Genomic DNA, 24,076 nt, shown 5'->3' with positions numbered 1-24,076 from the left:
TAATTTACCAATCATTTTCAATCCACTCCAGTTTGGCATCCTACTCCATTCCTGTAATAAATTTATTCTTGTTGAGGCCATAAACAATCTCTCATTTGCCAAATCTAGTGAATATTGTCCTATTCTCCAACTGTCTAACCTTCTTCTCATCAGTGACTGATGGAGTAAACCACCACCTTGTGAAAACACTAATCTGTTTTGACTTCTGTGGCACCACATTCCCCAAGGTCTTCTGCCACCTCTCTGCCCATATTTTGTTAGCTCCTTGTCTTAGTATATCTTATGCTGTTATAACTGAATACCACAGACTGGGTAATTTATAATGAACAGAAATGTATTGGGCTCATAGTTCTGGAGGGTGGGAAGTCCAAGATCATGGCACCAGCATCTGCTGAGGGCTTTTGCACTGCATCATCCCATGGCAGAAGGTAGAAGGACAAGCAAGGGATGAACTCATTTTTATAACAACCTGCTCTCATGATAATGACATTAATCCATTTAGAGGGGCAGAGCCCTCATGGCCTAATAACCTCTTAACGTCTTACCTCTTAATACCATCACAATGGCAATTAAATTTCAGTGTGAGTTTTGGAAGACACATTAAAACCATAGCACTCTCTTAAATAAATCCTCTGCTTCCTCCTAACAATCCTGACATGTTGGAGGTTCTCAGAGTTTGGTCCTAGCCTCTCTATTTTTCTTTTTCTTTTTTACATTCTTCTTAGTGTACTATCAAAGATCTATCCTCAGCCAAGATACATCCCCAATTAAGGCTATGAAACAACATAGCCTTATATCCGCCTATCTTCTGGACATCTCCACTTAGATGTCCCTCTGTGGACAAGACCAGACCATGAGGGCATGACACCATGAGGTCTAGTCTGGGTCTAAGGACTAGAAAGTCTGACAACTTTGTTTGGCTTCAGTTGCTTCCCCTTTGGTCGCACTAATGGTCCAGAAAATAAGAAGAGCAACTGATGCAGTGAGTGGGTAAATCCATGAGAATTCTGCTTAGATTGAGAAGTTCAGAGCTGGGGTTCCCTGAACTTACCATTTTCCTAAGTTCAATGAACTATAAAGTCCATGATTGTCTATTTTGTTAATAGGGATCGATGAGTACTGAGGGTATTTTGCAACCAGATGTTCCTTGGTGACATCCTTGGTAAGAAGACAGTTTCAGTCACGTGATGATGATAGTGGTCACAGATAGTGGTCACAGAAGCCATATCATGATAATGAGTCTAAACGGTGCCACCGAGAGGCCTGACTGTGTTGGGCAGGGGACCCTTAAAAGAAGAGTTGCTGAGGCCTGGTTAAGCAGGGCAGGATGTGTGCATGAGACACTCAAAAAGGCCACAGGTGTACACCAGACAGGAACAGGATTCTGAAATCGATGAGGATGAAATGAAGGTTGGAAGGAAAGAAGTGTTGGTCAGAGGTAGGAGGGCGTCCTCCAGCGTACCTCTGGGTGAGCTGAAGTTACTGTCAATCTGACCGAGAGCCTTCCTGGGGAAGTATGGTGACAGGCTACAGAGGCCAGAGTCTGGAGGGATGGCCCATGGTTGCCGGGCTGAGATGCACAATGATGAGGTTGACAGCATCACTGGGGAAATAGGGGAGGGAATGCCATCAGCAAGGGAATGGACAAGCTGGGGGCTGTGCCACCCGTGCTGATTTATGGAGGTTAGGAAGAGAGAGGACAAGAGGAAAGTGGGAACATGAGCAGAGAGGCATGATGTGGGCATCAGTTAGAATTCGGTAGGCTGCAAGTCACAGAAAGGCAACCCAAACCAGCTAAGGCCAGAAAAGGGAATTTTTTGGATGTTTACAAAATCCTTTGGGAGCTGGAAAATGGACAGAAATGACAGTGGCTCTGCAGGGCCCAAAAGCAACAAGGATGCGGATCTTCTTCTCACAGGAAGAGCCGGGGCAGGACACTCCCATGGTGGAAGGCACCATGGTCACAGCAGGGCGTTGGTACTGCCACCAGCACTGCCATGGCGGCGACTCTGTTCATCTCTCGGTCGCACTCAAGATAAGAGGCAAAACCCGGGCAGGGGCATATGAGGGGAAGATGAGGGTTCCTCCAAAGCAGGGAGGGCGAGACGTGGTGCAGTCCAAGAACCAGTTCTGTTCCACTGTGGCGGATGAGGTGCAGGGGGTGTAATCTTGAGAGTAGGGGGACTTGAGTGAGTTTGTCACCTTGGAGAAAAGAAGCAGTCAGGGAAGCAAAGGCAGAAGAGCAGGCAGAGGTCACCTGCGCAGGGGGAGGGCCCGCCTGGGTCTGCCGGGGAGAGGAGCAGGGGGAGCTGGCTCCGCAGAGAGGTGGGAGCAGAGAGGAGGGGCGCCTGCGAGATTTCCGGTCTCTCCGTCCGTTCCAATGCCTGCCTTCCTGCAGCAAGCAGGTGTTTTCACGAGGGAGAAAGCTTATTGTTCAATAATGCAAAACTGACCAAAATGGTGATTCATCATTTCCTAAGATCAGACTCTGTACCTAAGTTTCAGGGTGGGGAATCAGAGCCACTTCCTCGCTGGACCCTGTGGTGTGCGGGCAAGGTTTGCCTTTGGGCCCTGGCAGCCGGTGCTGCAGAAACCCCTCCCACACCCTGCTCCAGGGGAAGGGTGACAGCTCCCCGGAATCTCAGAGCATCCCTTTCTAGGAGCAGGAACAGGACTGCCCTGCTAGTGAACTCACCTTTCCCTCTTTCCTCTCAGCCCAGGGTGTCAGGTGCCGTGGGCTGGAGTCCTTCCTGCAGCCGCCTCCTGCGGTGCCCAGAAGGAACCCAGCACTCACAGGCAGGGCCTGTGCTACCTGTCAGTTCCACACACACACTGATAGCAGCTTCCCCTTTTGAGAAACTCACAACCAAACTTTGCAGCTGAATAAAATCTTTATCTGAGAGCCGTTCAATTCAATGGGGAACCCAGACAGTTGTCCGAGTGGAGCAAAGATTCACAGGTGAGTAGTGTTGATCCGAACCCAACATTTACAGAGGCCTAAAACTGAGGTCCGCAAGCTCTATAGAACCCAGGAGCTGCTCCGAGCCCCCTTCAAGAAAGGTCTCACTGCCCCACTGCAGGAGTGGGTCGGCTGACAGACGGCTGTTAGCTCTTTTAGGGTAAGCCTCAGCTTCCCAGCCAGCTCACTCTCTCCTTGGGTGGCCCCCAGCCAGCGACTGTGCAAGGCCACAGAACACAGGCCTGGCCACCTCCACCCAAAGCCAGGCCCCTCACATGGGTCAGCTGCTCAGGGCTCCCAGGTGGGCTGGCAGGGATGCTGTCAGGTCTGCAGGGCTCTCTGACACTTCCCTCCCTGCCCAGCTTCCCTCCCCCCCGCCCCGCCCTGCTTCCTGAACAAGTTTTAATCCCTGATAAAGCTCTCGCCTCAGCGTCTGCCCAGCTACAGCACCTCATTCATCCACCCAGCACACAGCAGGCATCCCCTGCTGCAAAGTGAAAGGTGATGTGTGACAAATGCTGCAACAGAAGTTGGAACAAAAGGTTCTGGTTCTGGTGCCTGAACCAACTCGGTACCCCTAAGCCACCTCTCCCCCGGACTCTAGAAACCGTGCCCAGGGATACAGGTTGCTTTCCTCTGAGCTCTGGGCTCAACCCTCTTGCTCTGGCCTGGTATGCCTGGGTGGTTTTCCAGTGCTTCATTCTGGGTTCTGCACCTTTGTCCTTCTGCACAGGATCTCAAGACACTAAAGACCCCAGAAAAGTGGAGTTTGGGGCTCTAGACCACTTCTGGGGTCCCGGGCCACAAGTGCGAGGGTGTTCTGTGGACTGCAGGGCATGGGCAAAACTGACACTAAAAGCCACACCAAGCATCCAATGGAGACATAGGGCCAAAGGGCAGAGATAGACTTTAGGCCCAGGGCAGCAGGACTGAGGCCAGGGACAGTGGCAAAGGGAAAGATTTGCCCTTTCAGGCAGAGCAACTTGCAGGGCCCAAGTGCCCAATTGTGAGACAGACCAAGAAATGCTCAGAGTACCAGCAAGACACAAAAGTTCCCCTTTGATGCATTCTACACAGTTTTGCAACTTCAATATCTAGAAAGAATATGTTAAACCTGAGATAATGTACGTTTTGTGTATAGTGATTCATATTTAAAGCATGGGTGCGTGGACAGGAGGAGCTCACACTCCTCTACAGGTCTGGCAATGGGACTTGTAGAAGGCTGTGGCCTCGGGCGTGGGCGACGCGGGGGTGTTAAAGGTGTGGATCTCTAACCATGGGGCACTGAGCAGGGAGGTCCCGCTGGAACAGGCTCCGGGGATTCATGGAAGTCCGGCAGGCAGAGAAGAGAGGGCAGGGTGTGTATCCGGTGGGCAGGTTGGCTGTAGGAACAAAGAGGACCAACTGCATAAAGGCTCTACAGAGTGGAAGTTCATTTCTGTCTCTCATAACTGTCCGAGATATTTCCGGGTTGTCAGTGGGCGCTCGGGTCCACACAGTCATTCAGGGACCCAGACTGCAGGGTCTCTACCATCTTCTACAAGGGAATTCCAAGGTGGCCCCACCCCAGTTGACCAGAAAAGGGAAATGAGCTTGGAGGGGTGCAGGGAGGAGTCCTGGGGGCTTGGCCTGGAAGTGGCCACATCACTTCTGCTCATATGCGATGGCCAGGACGCAGTCACACCTAACTGCCAAGACGCTGCAAATGTGGAGTGGCTGTGTGTTCCCAGGATGAAGGGGAGAACATACTCGGGTGCACGGGCTGCGTTCTCTGCCCAGAGCAGGGGGTCCGTGGCGGCTGGGGCACACACAGGGAGCATGGTGAGGGCGGGCTAGCAGCGTGCTGGCAAATGCCTAACAACCAGCTCTCTGGAAGAAAAAAAAATAAGGCCTGATTTACAGAATTTACTGATTTCCTTGGTATAAATACTCTCAGCACAGTCGATTTCAAGCCACCAGCGTGATGTCACTGAACACGAGTGGGGAGGACAGCACGGTAGCAACCCAATATATGGTGTGTGCCATTTGGATACGGTGGATGCAAATAACCTTAAGAACAATAAAATGTAGTGAAATGATTAGGAAATAACGAGTTTTGAGTATTTGTTACTTTTGTTTTTAATATAGTCATTTAATTATAATTTAATTTCTAATGATGTCCTCATTAAAAAAAGAAAAAGAAAAAAAAAACCTGGCTTACGAGATTCCTGAAAATTGAACATTCAGCTCTCTGCCAGTGGGTACTGCCCAGAATGGCCCAACACACCACTGGGATGGACAGAAGGAGAAAGTGGAGCGTGAGGCTGGGAGCAGTCCATGAAGAACTTGAGTGACGTGCTGGGGAGCTGGGCATCAGGCTCCGGCAACAGGGACAGGGAGCACTCCAAGCAGGCAGGCAGGGTACACCGGTGCTGGCGACCACTGGGTAGGCATTGCAGGACCAGAGTAGCAGTGTTTCCCCCTCTGCCTGAAGAGCTTACTCTGGTCCTCCCTGAAGCTCCTGGACCAGAGAAGCAGGGCTCTGCTGTCTACATGGCAACTTTGTGCAAATTAGAGAAAAATATTCCCCACCTAGCTACAGCTCCCTGCCCCCCTTGCTAGAACACATGGCTTTGCCACTAGAACCCAAACCCAGCTCTCCACCTCCCTCTACCAGACACCTTTGTGCAGTGCACAGACTGCACAACAGCACAAGTTGTCTCCAGTTGGGGTTTGGGGCAGATGCCCCTTTCCACTTCTGAATGGGAGATTGATTGGCAGATGTGCCTCTCCCTAAAAAGAATCTCCCTCGGGGTAGCAGCAGGAAAAGACCCCCTCTGATGGGCCCACACCCAGAGACGTGCAATTGTCTCTAAAGCCATGGTTCTCAACCCTGGCTGCGTGTTGGTTCACCAGAGGAGCTTTTACAACTCCCGATGACCACACCAGACTAGTTAAATTAGAGCCACTGGGAGTTGGCTGTCAAAGCTCCCCCATGTGCAGCCAAAGCTGAGAACCACTGTTCTGAAGGCAGCCTGGCTCTGGGCCAACCGATATTGGTGGGTGACCATCCCACCAACAGGTGTGCGTTTCAGCAGATGCCCCCTGGAGGGTTCTGATCTCTCAGTCCTCTCTGCACACCCTACAGCACCTGCCCCAGAGCAGCTCGGAGAACATGCCGAATGATTCAAGGCAGGAAATCAGTGAAGGTAGACACAGGATCACTGCCCCAGAGTGAGGAAGGAGACAGTCTCTCTAGGTGCTAACCTAGACCTGTATCTCCCCTCCTTGGTCTTGGTGTCCTGCTTATAAGTGAAGGGAGAGGGGCTCTTTCTTCAAATAAAAACTTATGCAGGAAGTCAGCATGTTCAACAGATCCCCCTGGCCTGCTCTTGTCCACCCCACCCCGCCACCTACAGCCGCAGCAGGATGGGGAGGCTCTCAGGGCCCCTGAGCTCTGCTTTCCCTTCCAGCTCCACCTTCGAATCCCCCATCCAGGGAATTCTGGGAGCGCGCCCTGAGGGCGGACAGGAGGAGAGAACTGCTGTCTCCACCCACCTGGCTTCCTCCTCCCCCTCCCCAATGCAGAACGTGGATTAGCTCCTGCCCTTTCCCCAGCTGCCTTCTGGATTTGAGCCCAGAGCCTGTGGGTTCATCCAGTTCTAACTCTGATCCTCAGAAAAGCAGTCAAGTGAACACAGTGACTTAATGTCATCAGGGGAAACAGCTGCACAGGAAACACACCCGGAGGTGGTTTTTTAACCAAAACAAGTGTGAGTGGACCCAGACTAAGTCTCAGGGCATATTCTTGCTTCTGACTTGGAGAAAGTGGTCCAGGCTGCATTACTCACAGAGGCTCCTGATTGCTCAAGATACTGTCACAGGTCACAGGACTCAACATGAGATTTTCCAGGTTGATAGTCTCCCCACTGCCCCTGGGTGGCCTCTGTCCCAGCCTGACCAGGCCTGTACCTGCCCTAAAGGAAAAGGACATCGACTTTGTCATTCGCTCATGTTTCTTGGATCTGCCCGTCAAGCCGTTATTTCATATGGGCTCCTGGCCTGAGTCCACCCGGGGCTCAGGGAGGGAGTACAAGAGGGGCCGTCTAGGGAACTCGGATAAGGCCCAGGAGAAGTGCTTAGTGGCTCCTTCTGCTGGTGGAATCAGGAGAGTTTCACAAGTTTCACATGCTCAAAGCATGACAAGGCCTGTGTAGCCAAATCAATATAGAGAAGAGAGGGAGCTGCACGTGCGAAGGCACAGGGACACCCAGGAGCAGGGGCTGCGTGTGCAGATGGTTGTGTGCAGCATCAGAAGAGATGGGCTGGAGCGGAAGCCATGGACGGTACCATGAAAGGCCTTGAACGTTACGTCAAGGTGCCTATTCCTCCTCCTGATGCCTATTCCTCCTCCTGGTGCCTATTCCTCCTCCTGAGGAGTAGCTGAAGGCCAGCTCAAGTGACTCGATGCTGAGTAAGCCAGCTCTGTCTCCGTGGACTCTGCATCTCCCACGCACTGGGCCACGTGGCTCACCACATCCTGCTGAGTGTCCCTCCTTCCTCTCCAGTCCCCCCTCCTCTCCACAGTCCAGACTTTCTCTCCCTGGTGTGGGCTGCTGCAGTGACCTCCCCAAGGGCCCCTCTTCCCCGCCAGCTGCTGGAGTCGATTATGCATCAGTAGGACATTTGGGGATCAGCGGACCTGGGGCACTTGGAGGGTTGTGGAGGGTCAAAGGGAGAGCATGGCCATTCAAAGGAGGGAGCCCATTGTTCGAATCCCTCCTTTCCAGATACTAAGAGGGTCACACACAGTACTCAGGCCCAAATAACCAAGACCAGGCTCAGGTCCCTAAGAGGCTACATGGGGTGATTATCAAGTGCAAAAATGCAGGTCACTGTCCAACAAGGTCATTGAGGGCTCTCAAGCCAGGAACTATATGTTAATGTGAAAGGTAGGAATCGGGGTAGAGAGACTGGCGTCGTTGAAAAGCGGGAGCTGTAGAGACACAGTCCTGGGTTCAGATGCCCACCCTGCCGCTCAGTAACATGTGACTTTGGGCAAGTTATTTAACATTGCTGTGCCTTATTTTCCTCCTTTGAAAAGCCGTGGGTAAAACACCTGCCTCCAGAGTTTCAGAATTAAATGAGATATTTAAAATAAAGCACCAACCTCAATTGGTGCCTAATAAGTGCTGTTATGGTGCCACATAGTAGGTGCCTAATAAATGATAGCTTTTATTGTGATTGCATTTCTTGGGCAATTTGGGGGATCTTGAGGCCAGACCTTCCCAAAAGCCCCAGCCCACCCTTTAGAATTTTGCTAGGATTAAACAGAAACATGGCCATTAGCAGAGATTCACTCTTCCATTCAGTGAAGTTTTTGAGGTCCTACCATGTGCAAAGCCCTGAACTAAGTGCTTCTTGGGCGCTCTTACTCCTACCACCTTACTAAAGAGGCATAAATAGTTAATATCCCTAACAGGTATCTTCCTGCTGGTCAAGTCCCAAAGGACCTGAGCATGCCGGGCTGTTAGCTCCAAAACACACCTGTCTTCCAACACGTAGACCCGTGAGCTGAAAAGCGTCCCATTGGGCTGGGCCCTGGAGGGGTCTTTGGCCCGGAGGGGTCTCAACCTCTCTCACCAAGAGCACTCTCCCACCTGGCCTTGGCAGGGTGTTGAGGCCGGGTGGCCGCAGTCCCATACACTGCCTCCAACCTCTTGGTGGCCTCAAGCCCGCCGGCTCACACCCAGACAACCCCTTCCCAAGCCGAGGATGGTCAGAGCCGGAATGCACCCGCCGGCCTTGACCGCTCCGCCCGGCTCCGCGGGCCCCGCCCCCGGGCCTCGCCCCGCCCCCGACGCGCCCGGCCGGGCTCGGCACGGAGACCACGCGTGCGCCCGCGGGCGGTGGGACTGCCAGGCGGGCCCCGCCCTGGCCCAGTGATTGATCGGCAGTGATTACTGAGGCTTTAATGGTCCGCGTGCACGGGAATTTATTCTACGATGGATAAATAATGCATCGAGGTTTATGTAGTCCAAGGCAAGCCGTCCGTGCAGAGCCAGAGAGGCAGACTGGGGAGCCGGGCCAGTGAGGCCAGCCGCCCAGGTGGCCGAGCCAGCGGGGCATGAGGGGCGACTGGGCGCCAGGAAGAGCAGAGGGAAGTGGATGACAGAATGATCGGCCCCGCGGGTCTGGCCGGGCACCTGCAGGAACATGCTGAGCCCAAAGATCAGGCAGGCCAGGAGGGGTAAGTCCAACTTTCTGGGGTTTGTCTGGGCGCAGCGTGTGCCTTCTGGCAAAGGGCGCGGACACTCAGGCAGCTGTCGCGCGCTGGGTATCAGGTGGGGCAGGCGTTCTGGGACTGTCGCCTCTGAATGGAGAGCATCTTCGTGACTGACGTGCCCTTCCTAGCCAGACTCCTGGGCTGTGTGGGGCAGACCTGAGATTGTAAAAGGGCGGTGACTGTCTTAGCGCCTGAGTGGGTACAGACTTCCTCCCACATTCCGTGTTTTATGGAATCCTTCTTTTGCGCCAGGTGACCAGGTGGCAACTCTGGGGAAACTTTGCTTCTTTAATAAAAAGAAAAATGCCCAAGATCTGCCCTGTGGCCAACACAGGAGTGGCCCTTACCAGGGAAGGCAATGCCCTGGCTTCTAGAGGGAGCCGGCTCCAAGCAAGGGTCTTCATTCCTGCTGCCCTGCTCGAGCTGCAAGAAGCAATTCCTCAGGCGGGCAGGGGGCGGCAGGCATGCCTGCCAGGGGAGCCCCAGAGAGCCGGGCAGGGCCTGGTGCCAGGAGCAGGGCGGCGGGGAGCAGATGCAGAGGCAAGTAGGAGATGAATCCAGGACTGGCTAGCCAGCCTGTGTCCAGCCAGCGTGTGTCCCAGCAGAGTGGCCTGGAGACTTGCCACTGGATGGAGCTAGGCACCATCTCCCTGGACAGCAACTTCTTGGCCAGGACAAGTATCGTTTTAGATGAGAACATCTGTGTTTTTTCAGTGTGTCTTTTCAGATGGCCAGTGTTTGGGCAGGGCTGAGCCTGCCCTGTAAGCAATGAGGATGAGGATGGGTCTTTGGGGGTGGGTGAAGCTTGCCTGGAGAGCTTGGGAACAGTGTGGGTCTCCCCAGGTGTTGGTGGCAGAGGGCCTCCAGGCTCCTATAGTTTCACAGGGAACACACCCATCTCATTAGCAAGCACTTGGATGACTTTCCTGGATGGGACCAGCCTTCCAGTATGTTCCACAGTCATCAGGACCCCACTGTGCGTGCTTTGGGACAGGCAGTGGGTCCCAGTAGGCAAAGGAGGACGTTGCATGGCTCTGCCGGGGTGTGGGGGCACGGTGTGATGACCCGGGGAGTGGGCTGCGCCAGACCCCTCCGAGCGAGCTTAGTTCTCCCCCACTCCTGTCTCAGCCAGCTAGCCACTGGCCACATGTGACCATTAAGCATTTGACATGGGACTAGTCCAAACTGAGAAAAATACATAACAGATTTTGATGACTTAGTACAAAAAAGAATGTAAAATATCTCATTAATAATTATTTTATATTGATGACATGCTGAAATGACAATATTTTGGATATATTTGGTTAAATAAAATCTATTATTAAAATTAATTTCACCTGTTTTTCCTCTACTTTCTTTTAACGTAGCTACTAGAACATTTACAATTACGTATATGGCTCATATTATATTTTTTATATTTCTATTGAACGGCACAGCTCTAGGAAGAGACCAGTGTTTCCCCAAAGGGGCTCACAGGCAGCCTGCCCTAGAAATCCCAAACTTCTTATAAACATTAGCTTTAAGTCAGTAGTTCTCAACCAGGAGCACTTTTGCCCCCCAGGGAAGATTTGGCTATGTCTGGAGACAGTTTTGGTTGTTCCAACTGAGGGGCGCTACTGGCATCTAGTGGTTGTAGGCCAGCCACACTGGCCTTCTTCCTATTCCTTAGAGTTCCGTGGGCCTCCTACCACAGGGCCTTTGCACACCCTGTTTCCCCCTGAAATGCCTCCCACACTCACACATGTGTGCTCACACAAGCACACACTCCTTAACCGCCACTCTCCCTCCAGCTCTCAGCTCGTGTGTTGCCAGCCAGGGAAGGCTTCCCACACGCCCCGGTCTAAGCCGGGCCCTCGCGGCGTGCTCTCCCTTCCTTCACAGCGCTTGGCTCAGGTTGTAGTTGTACACTCCTGAGTGTGACTGTTTGATGAATATTTGTCACCTGCACTGCACTGTGAGCTCCGTGAGGGCAGGTGAACATCATTATACCCCCAATGCCAGGTGCCTGGTGGGCACTCAACATATAATTTTTTAATGAATGAGTGAATGAATGGTTGAGTAGTGGAGAAAGCATTAACTCAGGGGGATGGGGCACTGTCTCTATTCTAATTGGCCCAGATCCTTAGGGAAGTCAGCCCCTCCCTTGGCTGGCATATATGTTGCAAATATTTTCTCAATCTGTTGCTTGCCCTTTACTTCTATACTAGAAAGGTTTTTTTCTTCCCCAGATTTACATATGTTTTTAATTCTTATGTCATCAATCTATCAATATTTTCTTTTTAGCATTTCTGCCTTTGGTTGGGATATTTCAAAACACAATTGGTATTGCTATGAAGGAAGCTTGGCCAGCAGCAGCAGCGCGTGCCTGTAATGCCAGCACATTGGGAGGTCAAGGCCAGAGGATCTCTTGAGGCCAGGAGTTTGAGACCAGCCTGAGCAACACAGAGAGTCCCTGTTTCTAAAAAAAAAAAAAAAAAAAAAAAACATTTAAAACATTAGCTAGGTGTGGTAGCGTACACCTATGGTCCCAGCTACTCAGGGGCTGAGGAGGAGGATCACTTGAGCCCAGGAGTTCAAGCCTACAGTGAGCTATGATCACACCACTGCACTCCAGCCTAGGCATCAGAGTGAGACCCTGTCTATAAAAAAAAAAAAAAAAAAAATTAAGGAGGCTCCTTCTTTTAGAGGAAATTGTTAGACTGATGAGCAAAGTAACAGCAGCTTTAGCTATTTTCCTTGGCAGGAGCGTCAGTGTCTTGGGAGCATGATGAATGCTCAGAGCCTGGTCAACACTCCGGGGCTGGGGAAAGCTCTCTGAGTGTGATGAAGCACTTCCGGTGGCCTTGTTCTTGCGATTGTCCCACAAGAAAGTAAACCAACATCTATTGTGTACCCACACTGCTGACATTTTTTGTTGTACTTATCTCATTGAATCCTCATGACTGCACTGTGATGTAGTATCATTTTTACCATTTTGACAGATGTGGAAGGAGAATTTATATTTATGTCTGTCCGATGCTAAAGCATCCGCCTTCTCCCTAAGCCAGCGTTATCTAAAGACAGCTGCAAGTGGCCCCGCATGTCTCCAGGGGAGCAATAGATTCTTTGGATGGTAAAATGCAGTAATGTTTTTAAGAAGGTCCATTGCACCTGAACACATGGAGGCTAGATTTAGATACCTGATGGAATGTTTAAAATTGAATTATTGATAACTAATACAAAACTAAGCAAATGAAAAAGCAAGGCAATTATGAATTCCAGGGAAAACAAAAATTTATTCACAAAAGAAAAATTATTATTGTATACGACATAGCTCAAGTGAAACTAGCAATTGCGCAGCACTAATAATGGAATTCTGTTATTGAGCTAACCAAAGTTCCAATGTAACTGTACTGGGAGGAGGGGTGGGTGCTTTTATGTGGGGTGGGGGGCACGGGAGTGAAAGAAGCCAGATCCTCAACTCCCAAAGTGAGAAGTCAGTGGGTAACACCTAAAAGGGGAAAACCACGAAGTGGCAATAAATGAATACCATTTAGAAATGTAGAAGTAAGTGCCAAAAGAACCAGCTAAAGTTGAAAGTGGCCGCCTCTGGGGGAGTGGGGGGTGGAAATAAAAGGACAAGAGACTGCTGAGTTGCACCCGAAGATTTGGAGGACTACCTGAGAAGTGTCGGGGAAATGACAGCCAGAGGTCACCTGACCTCACACCAGCTCAGCTTGGGGGTTGCTCAGAGCCCTGGAGGATCCTGCTCTTAGGGGCAAATGGGGTTCACAGGCTGCCTCTGATTGCTTAGCTCTGAATGGTGTGGCTTCCTGGGATGTGGCCATGGTGACCCCATGTTGCCCCTGCCCAGGCTTATCAGGTATGCTGAGGGTTTCCTGCAAGAGACCACCTTCATGGCCCTGAGGGCAGGGCAGCTAAGGGAACGTAACCTGGTTAGGTGATACAGCATCTGGCTTTGCCTGATTCTGAGAGAGGACCAGGGCTGGCAGAGGGGTCAGTGTGGCCTGCCAAGGAGGAGGGTATGAGAACTGTCCGTGGAGGCTGGCACCGGGGCCTGGGCCAGAGCTCAGCCCAGGACTGGAGGCATCATATGCAGGAAGCTGCGCTGGAGAATGAGGGCTGGAAGAGATGCACCCAGCAGTCTCCCTGCTTCTAGCCCAGGCTCTGGCATTGCTGCTTGTAGCTGATACTTACCCCGGCAGCGGAGGTGCTCAAGCCTGACATCCTCCCCACTGGCCAGGCCCTTACACCACGAAGCAGACCGGGCTCCCTCTTGTCTGTCCCTTCTCAAAGCCTGCTCAGAGCTGAGATGAGATTGCAGAGCATACCCCCTCGCATCAGCAAAGGGTCCAAGACAAGTGCTGAGGACCCTGATTGGAGGGAATGAAAATTCCCAATTTGGGGGTCTTTGAACAACAGTGGGCTCAAATCACATTGCAGCCAGATTCCTTTGAATACTGTTTATTCTACGATTTTCATTGTTCACTTCCAAAATATTTTATTTTTTTATTGAGGCATAATTTACATACAGTAAACTACACAAATTCAGTGTCCACTCAGTGACCCGCACCAGCTCCAGACACGGAGCATTTCTCTAACTTCTCCTGTGCCCCCCCCCCGCTCCCCCCGGTCACGCCCACCCCGCTCCCAGCCCCAGTGACATTTTTCCAGTTTCCACCACTGCAGTGCTCTTGCCTGTTCTTGCATTTCGTAGAAATAGAATCAAGGGCCTGACTCTCTGCTATTAGTACATTAAAGGCCACACAGAGTCACTCTGTTTTCCTCTTTAAGGAAGGAAGAAAAGTGGGGAAATTTCTACTGCATGTTTAGAATGTGCCGGACGTGTGCAGGGCCTTCCGTTAACATTCGAGCATTCCATTTCCATCTCTGCAGCAACCCTGTGAGACAATGGAGAAAACAGACGCAGAATGGTTTAAGTAAAATGCTCAAAACTGCACCGCTAATAAGATCAGAGGCAGCCTAAACACGGGACTCCAAGTTCCGAGAAGCCTCCCTGCCCAACACATCCCTGCCAGGAGGCCGGTGCAGGCCTCTTACACCCCCGCGATGCCAGGCTGCCCGATCAGCCTAACCCTCACGAGCACCTGCCCTCAGGGGCAGGTATTCACAGTGCTATCGCCAGGCGAAGGGCCAAACAAAAGGTGGGGTCAAGCCACCCACTCTGTCCCGGCCCATCTCAGATCTGTTCAGCCAAAAGGCAGCCTGGCTGCGAGGCAGGCTGGCGGCAGAGGAGAGGGGATTGGATTAGATGGGACGTGGAGGGGAGGACGTCCTGTGGAGATGGCCCTCACTAGGGGTGCCAGCAGCACTGGCCGTGGGTGCAAACGCGGGTGGCAGGCTCATGCAGGCCCAACCCCATCTGCCTGGTGACGTTGAGGAATCCCAGATTTGGGTGCTATTTCACTTCAGCTGTCCATATTTCTGGGGAAAAAATTAGCTAGTTCAAATGTTGCAGACTCAGATCCCATTTCCCCCCTGTTTGCACTGGGAGACAGACACGTATTTATTCATTTGCTTACTGAGTACTTAACAGTAGCAATTACCATTGCTACTGTCTGCTGAGCTTGCATAGCATGCTGTAGAGCAAGCGCATCTCATGAAGGACTGGACGTGTGCCCTTCACTGTCCCGGGGGGCCAGGCCTTCTCCTGTCCCCACCTGGCAGGACCCAGTCAACTCTGGGCATTCCTGGATAATGTGAAGCCTTAGAGTCACTTTTGTTTGCAACGTACAGGTCGATATTCCCACGTCCGTCCCAGGGCTGTGCAACTGGCTCTGACCCACCTCTCTGAAGGCATGCTTCTTGCTCTGGCCCTCACTTCAGAATGTCGCGTCTGGTGTATCTTGGTGCCTTGCTGGAACTTCTATTCTGAAGTCCTGTTGCACCCACTACGTGCAGGCACATGTGTAATCCCCTTTCATCCTCAAAATACACCGATTGAGAAAGAGACCACTGTTGCCTCGTTTTTCAGAGGAGCAAACTGAGTCCCAGAGAGGTTAAAGAACTTGCCAGCCAGGATGGGGGAGTGCTGGCATTCAAAACTTGAAGGCTTTTGAACATGACAGTGTGTACTTACGCATTTACGCACCACGCCTGGGTCCAGGCAGCAAAAGAGGAGAGTTGTACCCGGTGGAGAAACCGTCCATGCCAAGGCCCAGGGGCACGGGCCTGGGGCAGGCTGTGAGCCCCTGGGTGGCTGCAATGCAGGAAGGCAGTGGGGGACAAGGTGACACAGCAGGGGAGTGGGCCATCCCACATAAGCAGAGTTCAAACAGTGGAGTGACGTGGCCGAGCATTAGGCAATGCTGCAGGCTGCAGTGTGGGCAGCGGGTCTGCAGGGAGTGGCACTGAAGGCAGGGAGAGAGGGACCCACCTGTGGGAGCAATGGCGTTTCCCCCGCCGCCCGCCATCTGCAGAGAGCACGAGGAGCCACTGTCCCAGCAGATCTACTGGGAGCATTCAGCTGCTGCCGGCTGGGTTGCTCTGCTTCTGCACACTCTGTCTCTGGTGCCAGCTTCAGGCTGGGCAATGGCTGGCACACTCCCCCGCCTCCCACCACAGTTTGTAAGTACCAAGATGTTTCAAGAACACAGGCCAAAAACAAACACTCCTAGCTGTTGCCGCCACCACCCCCAGCCCCCAGATCCCTGTCCATCTGCTTCTGCCTGAGGCCCCGTGCCAGGAGATGGAGGGGGCTGTCTGTGCCCAGGAGAGGGGCACTGCAAACTCAAGCCTCCTCCCTCCTCCTGCCTCTTCCTCCCAGATACCTTTGACCAGCTGATGGGAAAACCGAATGTCTCTCCCACGGCAGATGCTGGACGTCCATGAGGCCCCACCCAGCCAGCAGCCTTAGACATTCTGGACACAGGTGCTGCCAGATGTTGGGCTAGAGCAGCTCCAGGCTGGCCTTGCGGCCCCAGACAACTGAAGAAGTTGGCCCTGACCTTACTGTTTGGAGCTGGGAATAAATGATTTATTTGCAAGACAGGCCTGAACTGGGTTAGGAGGTGGCCTTGAATCTCTCCTCCAAGGCAGCCAGGGCCCCTGCCCTGACTGCTGAAATCATCGACAGCCCCCGTGATTACTTAACCAAGGGTGGAGAATGTATTGATCTAAGCTAATGGCCATAGGCAGGCAGAAAATGAAATTTATAATCGACATTGAATTACATCGACTCCACCGATCGCAAGCTCCTGGTGAATGGCCTGCTGGTCTGAACAGAAGCAGAAGCAGCACGTGCCAGAGGTCCTGGGCCAGCGGCTCCCAAACAAGATCCAGGGGAGAGGACAGAGTCTTCCGAGGGGCTCAGCCTGGGGGAACAGGGGACGGTAGTAAGCACCGTTCGCTCTGCACGTCTGTGCTTACAAAGCACTCGCAAGCTGTGCGTTCATACCGTCCTCCCAGTCAGGAAGCAGCAGGATGAGCATCTGCCCCATTGACAGGTGGAAACCCAGGGCCCCGAGGGGCTAACCGGCCTCGGGACTCCAGATCCCGGGCACCTTCCAGGGCCTCGCGCGGCCTCTGCACACCCACCGCCAAGCAGGGAAAGTAGGAAAACTGCAGTCTGGTGTTTCGACCCTCCGGTTTGCTGCTTCTCTGATGACAGGCACAGAATCTGTGACCGTGTGCCCTTTAACTTTGTCATGTGTGGAAACGGGCCGAGGGTAGGAGAAATCACGTGGGCAGATTTCTTCCAAACCAAGAGGATCACCTACAGAGGCACAGGTCTCGTACATTTCATCATTTCCCGCCTTCTCTGAACTGGAGGATTCCTGTCTCACGTTCATAAGCGTGAGCGAGGCGCCCTCCCCGGGCTGAGCTCACAAGTCAGTGGGGACACAGAGGCGCACGTCCAGCCGGAGGTGCACGCGAGGTCCGGGTGGCGTGAGGGCTGGAAGTCAGTCACTGTGCTTTGAGAGCGGACCCTGGGAAGCACCTGCTCGGGCGCTGCGAGGGTGAGTCAGGGACCCTCGGCAAGCGGGAAGGCGGTCCACTCAGGTGCACGGGTGTGGCACAGACAGCTCGTGCGGGGACCCGGCGTGGTTTGTGTGGTGCTAGAGGGCGGTGCGACGTGGCTCACAGAGGCCTTCCACGGCGTGTCACCATCAGACCCGTGTCGCTGATGCCTAAGGGTGCAGTGAAAGCTCTCTCCACCCTGAAAAGGGGTCACAGCCTCTTCCAGGGAGCCGCCGTCAGAGGAACCGCAGAATGCGATGGCGGCAGAAGGGAGAGGAGGGTTAGCAGGCTGGCCTTTCCCAGAGGATTCTATTAGTCCGGTGGGGCCCAGGGCAGGGGTATGGCCCTGGGAGTGGAGCCAGACTTCCTGGGTTGGACCCTGCCCTCTCTCACCCTCAGTGTCTGCCGTCCCCTGCCGGCCTGCTGGGCACAGCCTGCTGGGCTGGCTGCTTTCATTCACCCCGCTTGCTCCGACCCAGCCTCCCGGCCTGACTGCCTCACTGCCGCCCTCACGCTCCCTTCGCCCTTTGTAGACACCAGGACGGCTGCGAGACTCGGGGTTTGGGCGCCTGTTTTCCCCTTGGCTCTGCCAGGGCAGGTGCACGTCCTTCACCTCCACACCCTCGCAGCTCCCGCAGTGGACACGCCGGAGACCCCATAAACTCAAAGAATGGACAAACGAACGCCAGCTCCCGTTGAATCTGGGGCTGCGCCCTGCGTGGAGTAAAGAACAAACACTGTGGGTGTCTCCCAGCCTCCCCGCCCTGGCCAAAAACCAGCCCCAACTGAGCCAGGAGGCAGACCCAGGAAGAGCTGATTAAAATAACTTTTAAGAATGTGATCTTTTGTATTGATTTTTAAAAAATCATTAAAATAGTCATTATGAAAAAATCCGATCTCTCCCGGCTTCCTCGCCGCTGCGGGGTGGGGGTGAGCTGTGCACCTTGTCGTCTTTAATCCTGCAGGCCCTGAAGTGACGCCCAGTAAGAGGGTCTGGTGGGTTCTCCAGACCCCTCAGACAGGGACCCAGGGAGGAAGGGACGGCCAAACGGAGCCCAGGAAGAACGCTAAGTAGCAAGTTTAAGAAAAAATAATGCAGGGGCACCCAGGACCCCTGGAGCAGTAAATGCTCTGAGGCTCTGCAGCACTCCCAGGAAGCGTGGGGCCCTGACAGAGGCCCCTTTTGCCCCTGGCTACAGATTGCAGAACTTCCTGAAACCACCCACCCGCACCCTTCGGAGTGCTTCTTCCATTACCTCACCTCTTTCTTCCCAATCAATCTTTCAGCCTCAATACTCACCCTTTAATCAATTCAGCTCTGAGGTCCATCTTGCTGTGTCCCCAGCCCGGCTTAAATCCCATTAACTTGCATAAATCAATCGTGTTGTAGCCCTCCTGCAGCTACTTCGCGTGCTCTGGGGCTGCGCTACAGAGCAGCAGGTGGGAAACACGGTGACCGACTGCAGGGCACCCGCCCCACTGAGCAGCCCCAGAGCTCACACCCCGGCTGCTGGAGAAGGTCCTGGAAACAACCAAACGTGTTCAGTGGGGGTCTCCAAAGTAGATCCTGAGCTGAGGATTCACGTGCAGTAACTTGTTAAAGAGGGGCTCCTAGGGAACCCCAGTGAGAGGTCTGGGAGCAGGACTGGGAAGGCAAGGGAGCCAAGCTGGGGTGCAGAGCCCAGCACAGGGACATCTCAGCCGGAGCCCACATTTTCACCCAACTAGAAACCAAGTTGGGGGACCTTTGGAGCTCCCACACTCACCCCCAGTTCTCCCAGTGTGGGCACAACAGGCTCCAGTAGCCCAAAGGCCGTCACCCAAAACCTCCTAGTGGGTAGACTGTGGGAAGTTGAGCACCGTGAAGGGGAGAGGGGACATAATAACAGGAGAAGGAATCCAAGAGCTCTCAGGTGACCCCCTATGTAAGTGTCTTTGATGCATTCCCAGAGCCATTTCTAAGCTTCGGCAGCTGCCAGGAGCTCTTGTGGCTGCACTGCTGAGTGCGCGAGTGACCTGCACATGCTGGCTGAGCCCGCGGTCAGTGCGAGACGGCGTGGGAGACAGGCTGGAGCTGACCCGGGCCCCCCTGCACAGAGGGAGCCGGCGTGCTCACCATGCACGGCTCCATGTGGTCTCACGGCAGGGCCGCAAATCGGGGTGGACCAGCTTCCGCCAGAGCGCCATGGCCTGTTTGCTGAGTGCTGCTTTGTTCCATGCTAGTCTCTCCCACCTGCCTGGGTGCTCCCTGCAGGCAGAGCTCTGTCCTTCCTCCCTGTTGTGGCCCAGAGCCTAGTGTGGCGCCCGACAGATAAATACTCATAAACTTTCGTCAAATTAGTGATCCTTTAACTGCCGTCTCCGTAAGGGGATCCAGCTTCATTCCAAACAATCTCTTTCATTTAAAATTTTTAATTGTAATTTACATAAGCAACACACAAACTCATTCCCTTTATGAAATGTACAATATCACAGCTCCACGCTCTCTTTCAGGAGCGTAACCACTGTTACAGGTGGGTACGCTCCTTCCCACACCCCCTCTGCACAAACGCCTGCGCCCACGGAAAATGCAGTACATCGTGACGTCTTTTGTTTGGGATTCGTGTTTTTCTTCCCTCCCCATGTACAGTCGTCCCCCATATCCACGACTTCACTTTCCTCAGTTTCAGTTACCTATGGTCAACCCTCGTAAGAAAATATTAAATGGAAAATTCCAGAAATAAATAATTCATAGGTTTTAAATTGCACAGTGTGCAGGATGAAATCCCATGCCCTCCTTTTTGTCCACCTGAGACGTTAATCGTCACTCTGTCTGGCGTCTCCATGCAGTCTACGCCCCACCCATTAGTCACCTGGTAGCCGTGTCGTGGTGTTGCAGTGCCTGTGTTCAAGTCATCCTTATTTTATTAAATAACGGCCTCAAGGCACAAGAGCACGGTGCCCAATTTACAAATTAAATTTCATCACAGCTGTGTGTGTGTAGGAAAAACAGTGTATGTGAGGTTCAGCGCTCTCCCTGTTTCAGGCATAACCGGAGTCTTGGAGTGTGACCGTGTGAATAAGGGGTGCCCACTGCAGTTTTGCAGTTTGAATATTGTTCTGCAACTTACTTTCTTCCCCTCCTATAACGGAGTTCAAGTACATGTTAAAGGAAAGCAGGAGTGGGAGATGGGAGGGGCAGAGATACATTTTTTAAAGCGTGGTTATGAGCGGCGGTGCTGGGAAATGGCATTTGAGTAAAGAGCAAAGGGCCGAGGGGGTGGCCCCGAGGGGTCGGGAGGGCACAGCGGGCAGAGGGCAGCAGGCAGGGACAACAGAGGCCTGTGTGTGTGGCCAAGACAGGGGAGGACACGGGAGGGGGGGTCCCCAGGACCCTCGTGGGCCATAGTGATGTCTCTGACTCCTACTCTGCACGAGCCCAGGCGTCCTGGGGGTCTTCACAGGGCACAGCATGACCTGACTGCCATGGGTGAGAGCGCTCGCTGGCTGCCCTGCGATTCAGGACAAGTGGCGGTGGCTGGGAACGGGGCCAGCCGCAGGATGGGCTTTCCGCTGACTGAGATGCCTGGGCAGAGGGCGCGGCTGTGGTCACACTGGATGGCGCCGTGCTGTGAGAGCCTGTGACTGCCAGGCTGGGGCTGGACTCTACTCTGGGCACAATACATTACCGTGACTACTGTGAGAAAGGAGTGAGATTTCCAGATGTGCGTGTAGGAAGATCCCCTGGCAGCTGCATATGGATTCTGGAAAATCTGGGGGAGGCCAGGAGCTGGGAGTGAGGAAGTGGCCCAGGCCAGGGACGGTTATATGTGAATTGACTCCGTAAAGGGGATATGCAAAGGAAGTAGAGTGCAGACCCAGAATCTTCAGATTTGCAGGCTAATTGACTCTAGGGCTTGAGAGGGAGGGATTTGTCAGAGCAACTCCAGACTGTCCAGACTGGTTGGTCGTGGAGCCCCAGCTGAGAGTGACAAGCAGCAGGTTTGGGAGGGATGTGCACTTGTTGGACTTGGACACTGGCCCAGAGAACCATGAGATGTCCCTACGGAGTGTCCTGCAGATGGTTTGATACATGGGTCTGACGTTCCTGAGCAAGATCCAGGCAGAAATAAAGACCTGGGATTTGTGCGGGAATAGAAGTGTGTGGGACAGCCCCGGGTGACAGCATTGGGAGGACGGAGGAAGTCAAGGCCAGAGCAGGCTGGGCAGGCAGTGAGAGACGGGCATACACATGCGCAGTTGAGGTAGGGGAGCAGCTTCCAGAAGGACAGGGTGAGTAACAGTGTCTGAGCCACCACAGGGTCTCGGAGGCTGAGAGCCAGAACCAGGCTGTTGGATTTGGTCAGAGCAATATCAGGAAAAGCCAGGGCTTGGTAGGGGACTGGGGGTGAGGAAGGAGAGGTGGATGTGTGGGCCCTCGCAAGACCCGCTTGTCAGCGACAAGAGGTGGCAGCATCCACACAGCGCATGCGCTCAAGCGAGCCGAGAGATGGCAAATGCCACGCTACTTCCTCCCTCCCAAATCCGAGCCCCACCTCCCTGAGGTCCACCCGCGTCTGGTCATCCTTCAGGGCCCGCTGGGTGCTCCCTCCCCTGGGTGGCTCCGCAGAGGTCGACAGCAGAAAGGTCTGCACCTGTGTTTCAGCGTCTGCAGCCTTTGCCTCTCTCGCGTGGCCTGTGGCTCTTTCGTCCCAGCGTGGTATCGTGGTGTATTTCCCCACTAGACTGGGAACTCCTCGTGGGAACACCCTCAACCCAGGATTCTGCTCCATCCCTGGAGGAGTGCCATAGATTTGGAATGAATGAATGAATGAATGGTCGTTCTGTGAGCAGAAAAGCCCTGGCTTTAAGAGGGCAAAGGGCACCCGCTCGCTTGCCCTGGCCTGGCCCTGGGGCCGCTCCAGAAACTGGAATCCGTTCTGGAGCCTGCGAATGCCAGAGCTGTTTGACTTGAAGCCTGGTTTAAATATTTATGGAACCTAATAAATTGATTAAAGGAAGTGCTGAGGACAGCAACGGCGGTTATTAATAAGTCATAGCAATGATTATTTTCCTTTCAAGAACCTCAACTGGCCTTATAAGTAATATCTGTGCCATTGACCAGTTGGGGAAAAACTGGGGCTACTTAGGCAGCTTAAGTAGCATTTGCAGGAAGTGCCTCCCGGGGGAGGGGCTGGAGGGGGCCTTTCCTCTTCTCCGGGGCAGGTGGGACCCTCGGGGGCGCCTGCATCTGCTCAAATAGAGACCAGCTTCAGCTTCCCGCCTGAGGAGGAGCCCAGCGCTCTTGCCCCAGTGGACGTGCCCCCACTGCCAGCTCTCACCTTACCTGCCGCTCGCAGGACGGCTCGTGTCCAGGGCACCTGGGCACAGAATGCACCCACCTTCTTTGTTGTGCCACGTTGAGGCCAGTCCCGCAGTCAGCCACACTGATTGTGCAAGTGTGTAGGCTCCTGCTCTCTGCCAGGCTCAGCAGCCACAGTCCTGTGCCCAGAGAGCTCAGCCTTCCTGGGGCGGACACACCCAGACAGTGAGCACCTCTGCAGACGGTGCCCAGCCCCGGGGCAGAAGGCTCAGTGGTGCTCAGGTGAGTCCGGCAGCACTGATGAGTCACCAAGGATTTTTGAGCCCCTATCATAGGCCAGCCCCATGTGGGAGGCTGTGGGGGTGTGGAAGGAAGGATGGGTGCATTCTTGGTCCTAGCAGCACTTATGACTCATTGACCGAGCCAGCTTCAGGCCCTGTTGTACTAGAAGATAAGAGACGGAACCAGGGATGTAGCCCTGGAACATTCCGTGACTTCAGTCCCCACCGGAGACCCCAGAGGGTGCTCACAAACATCAGTGGAAGGACAGAGGGTTCTCGGTAGCCCTTGCAGATTCCCTGAGAAGAGGAAAAGGAGAAGTTGAGACTAGGCCGTGGAGACGTGGGCTCACCCACCAGCTCCAGAGAATCCTCACCCAGAGGGTCACCGCTGTCTGCCAAGTCCCACGTTAGCAACCTCAGGCAATTGTAAAACAAAAGCCAGACACCAGTGACTTCGTTTTACCAGAGATTCTTAACCCAGTAAAGGAATTTTAGAGATGAGCAAATTGAGACCCAGAGAAGAAAACTGAGTAACTGAAGGGACACACCTGTCCCCTCGCCCCCCTCAATCCTATGCCAGATTCCATCAGAAAACTGGGGTCCTGGTAGCCCTTGTCTCATGATGGGCACCATCTCCCCAGGGCCTGTTACAGCCTCGGACTGGAAAGGGTCAGCAATTGCCTGCTGAGTCCAGCCTCGCTCAGCTTCCGGATGGCTTGAGACGGAGGAGGGACAGAGGGGCAGGGGAGGGGCAGTCCTGGCAGCAGAAAGGCCCCCTGAGGCTGCTGGGTCCCATCGGGCACAATTGCCACCTGCCTTGCCTGACAGGGCGTTTCTTCCAAGTCTGTGTCCTCCACATGGGGTTGCTGAGTTGGCAGAGGGGCCAGGTCTGTGCAGCACAGACCCGGGACAAGGTGCTTCGGGCGCCTGGAAATGGAAGGGCAGCCTTTCTGGGGCTGCAGGAAGACTTGCAGGGAAGGACGGAGGCTGCCGTGGACAGGGGAAGAGGGCCCGAGTGACTGTGGACCTCCGGGACTCCAGCTACTCCTCCTGCCAGGGGGCGATCGGTCAAATGGGCAAAGGGAGTGAGCAGACCTTTCACGCAGTCAGTGGAAGCCTACGCAAAGGTGTTCCGCCTGATTAATAATCCTAATCCAAAAAGAGTGAGCTAAAACAATAGCTACGTGTCATTTTATATCTACTAAATTGTGTAGGAAGGAATATGCAAATTATAATATTTAATGTTGGTGATTATGGAGAAAGATACACTAGTGTACTTGTGTAGTGTG

At 53.6% G+C, this 24,076-nt stretch overlaps 1 protein-coding gene across 5 annotated transcripts in view; it reads left to right on the top strand.

The window, feature by feature from the left end:
* ARHGAP22 (Rho GTPase activating protein 22) overlaps positions 1 to 24,076 on the top strand; it is a 183,560-nt gene that overhangs the window by 37,395 nt on the left and 122,089 nt on the right. For 3 of the 5 annotated variants that reach the window (XM_069460317.1, XM_069460316.1, XM_069460314.1), the window contains exon 1: positions 8,880 to 9,188. The exons of the other annotated variants lie outside the window; for them this stretch is intronic. In XM_069460317.1, coding sequence (XP_069316418.1) covers positions 9,155 to 9,188 — 34 coding nt within the window. In that variant the 5' untranslated portion in view covers positions 8,880 to 9,154. Of the gene's footprint in view, positions 1 to 8,879; positions 9,189 to 24,076 lie in introns of those variants that run through there. 5 annotated transcript variants of the gene reach the window in all.

This window comes from Eulemur rufifrons, chromosome 28 (genome assembly GCF_041146395.1).
Source record: "Eulemur rufifrons isolate Redbay chromosome 28, OSU_ERuf_1, whole genome shotgun sequence".
Classification (NCBI taxonomy): Eukaryota; Metazoa; Chordata; class Mammalia; order Primates; family Lemuridae; genus Eulemur; species Eulemur rufifrons.
Note: the sequence above shows the minus strand (reverse complement) of the source record. Positions and strands in the feature narration are given on the sequence as shown.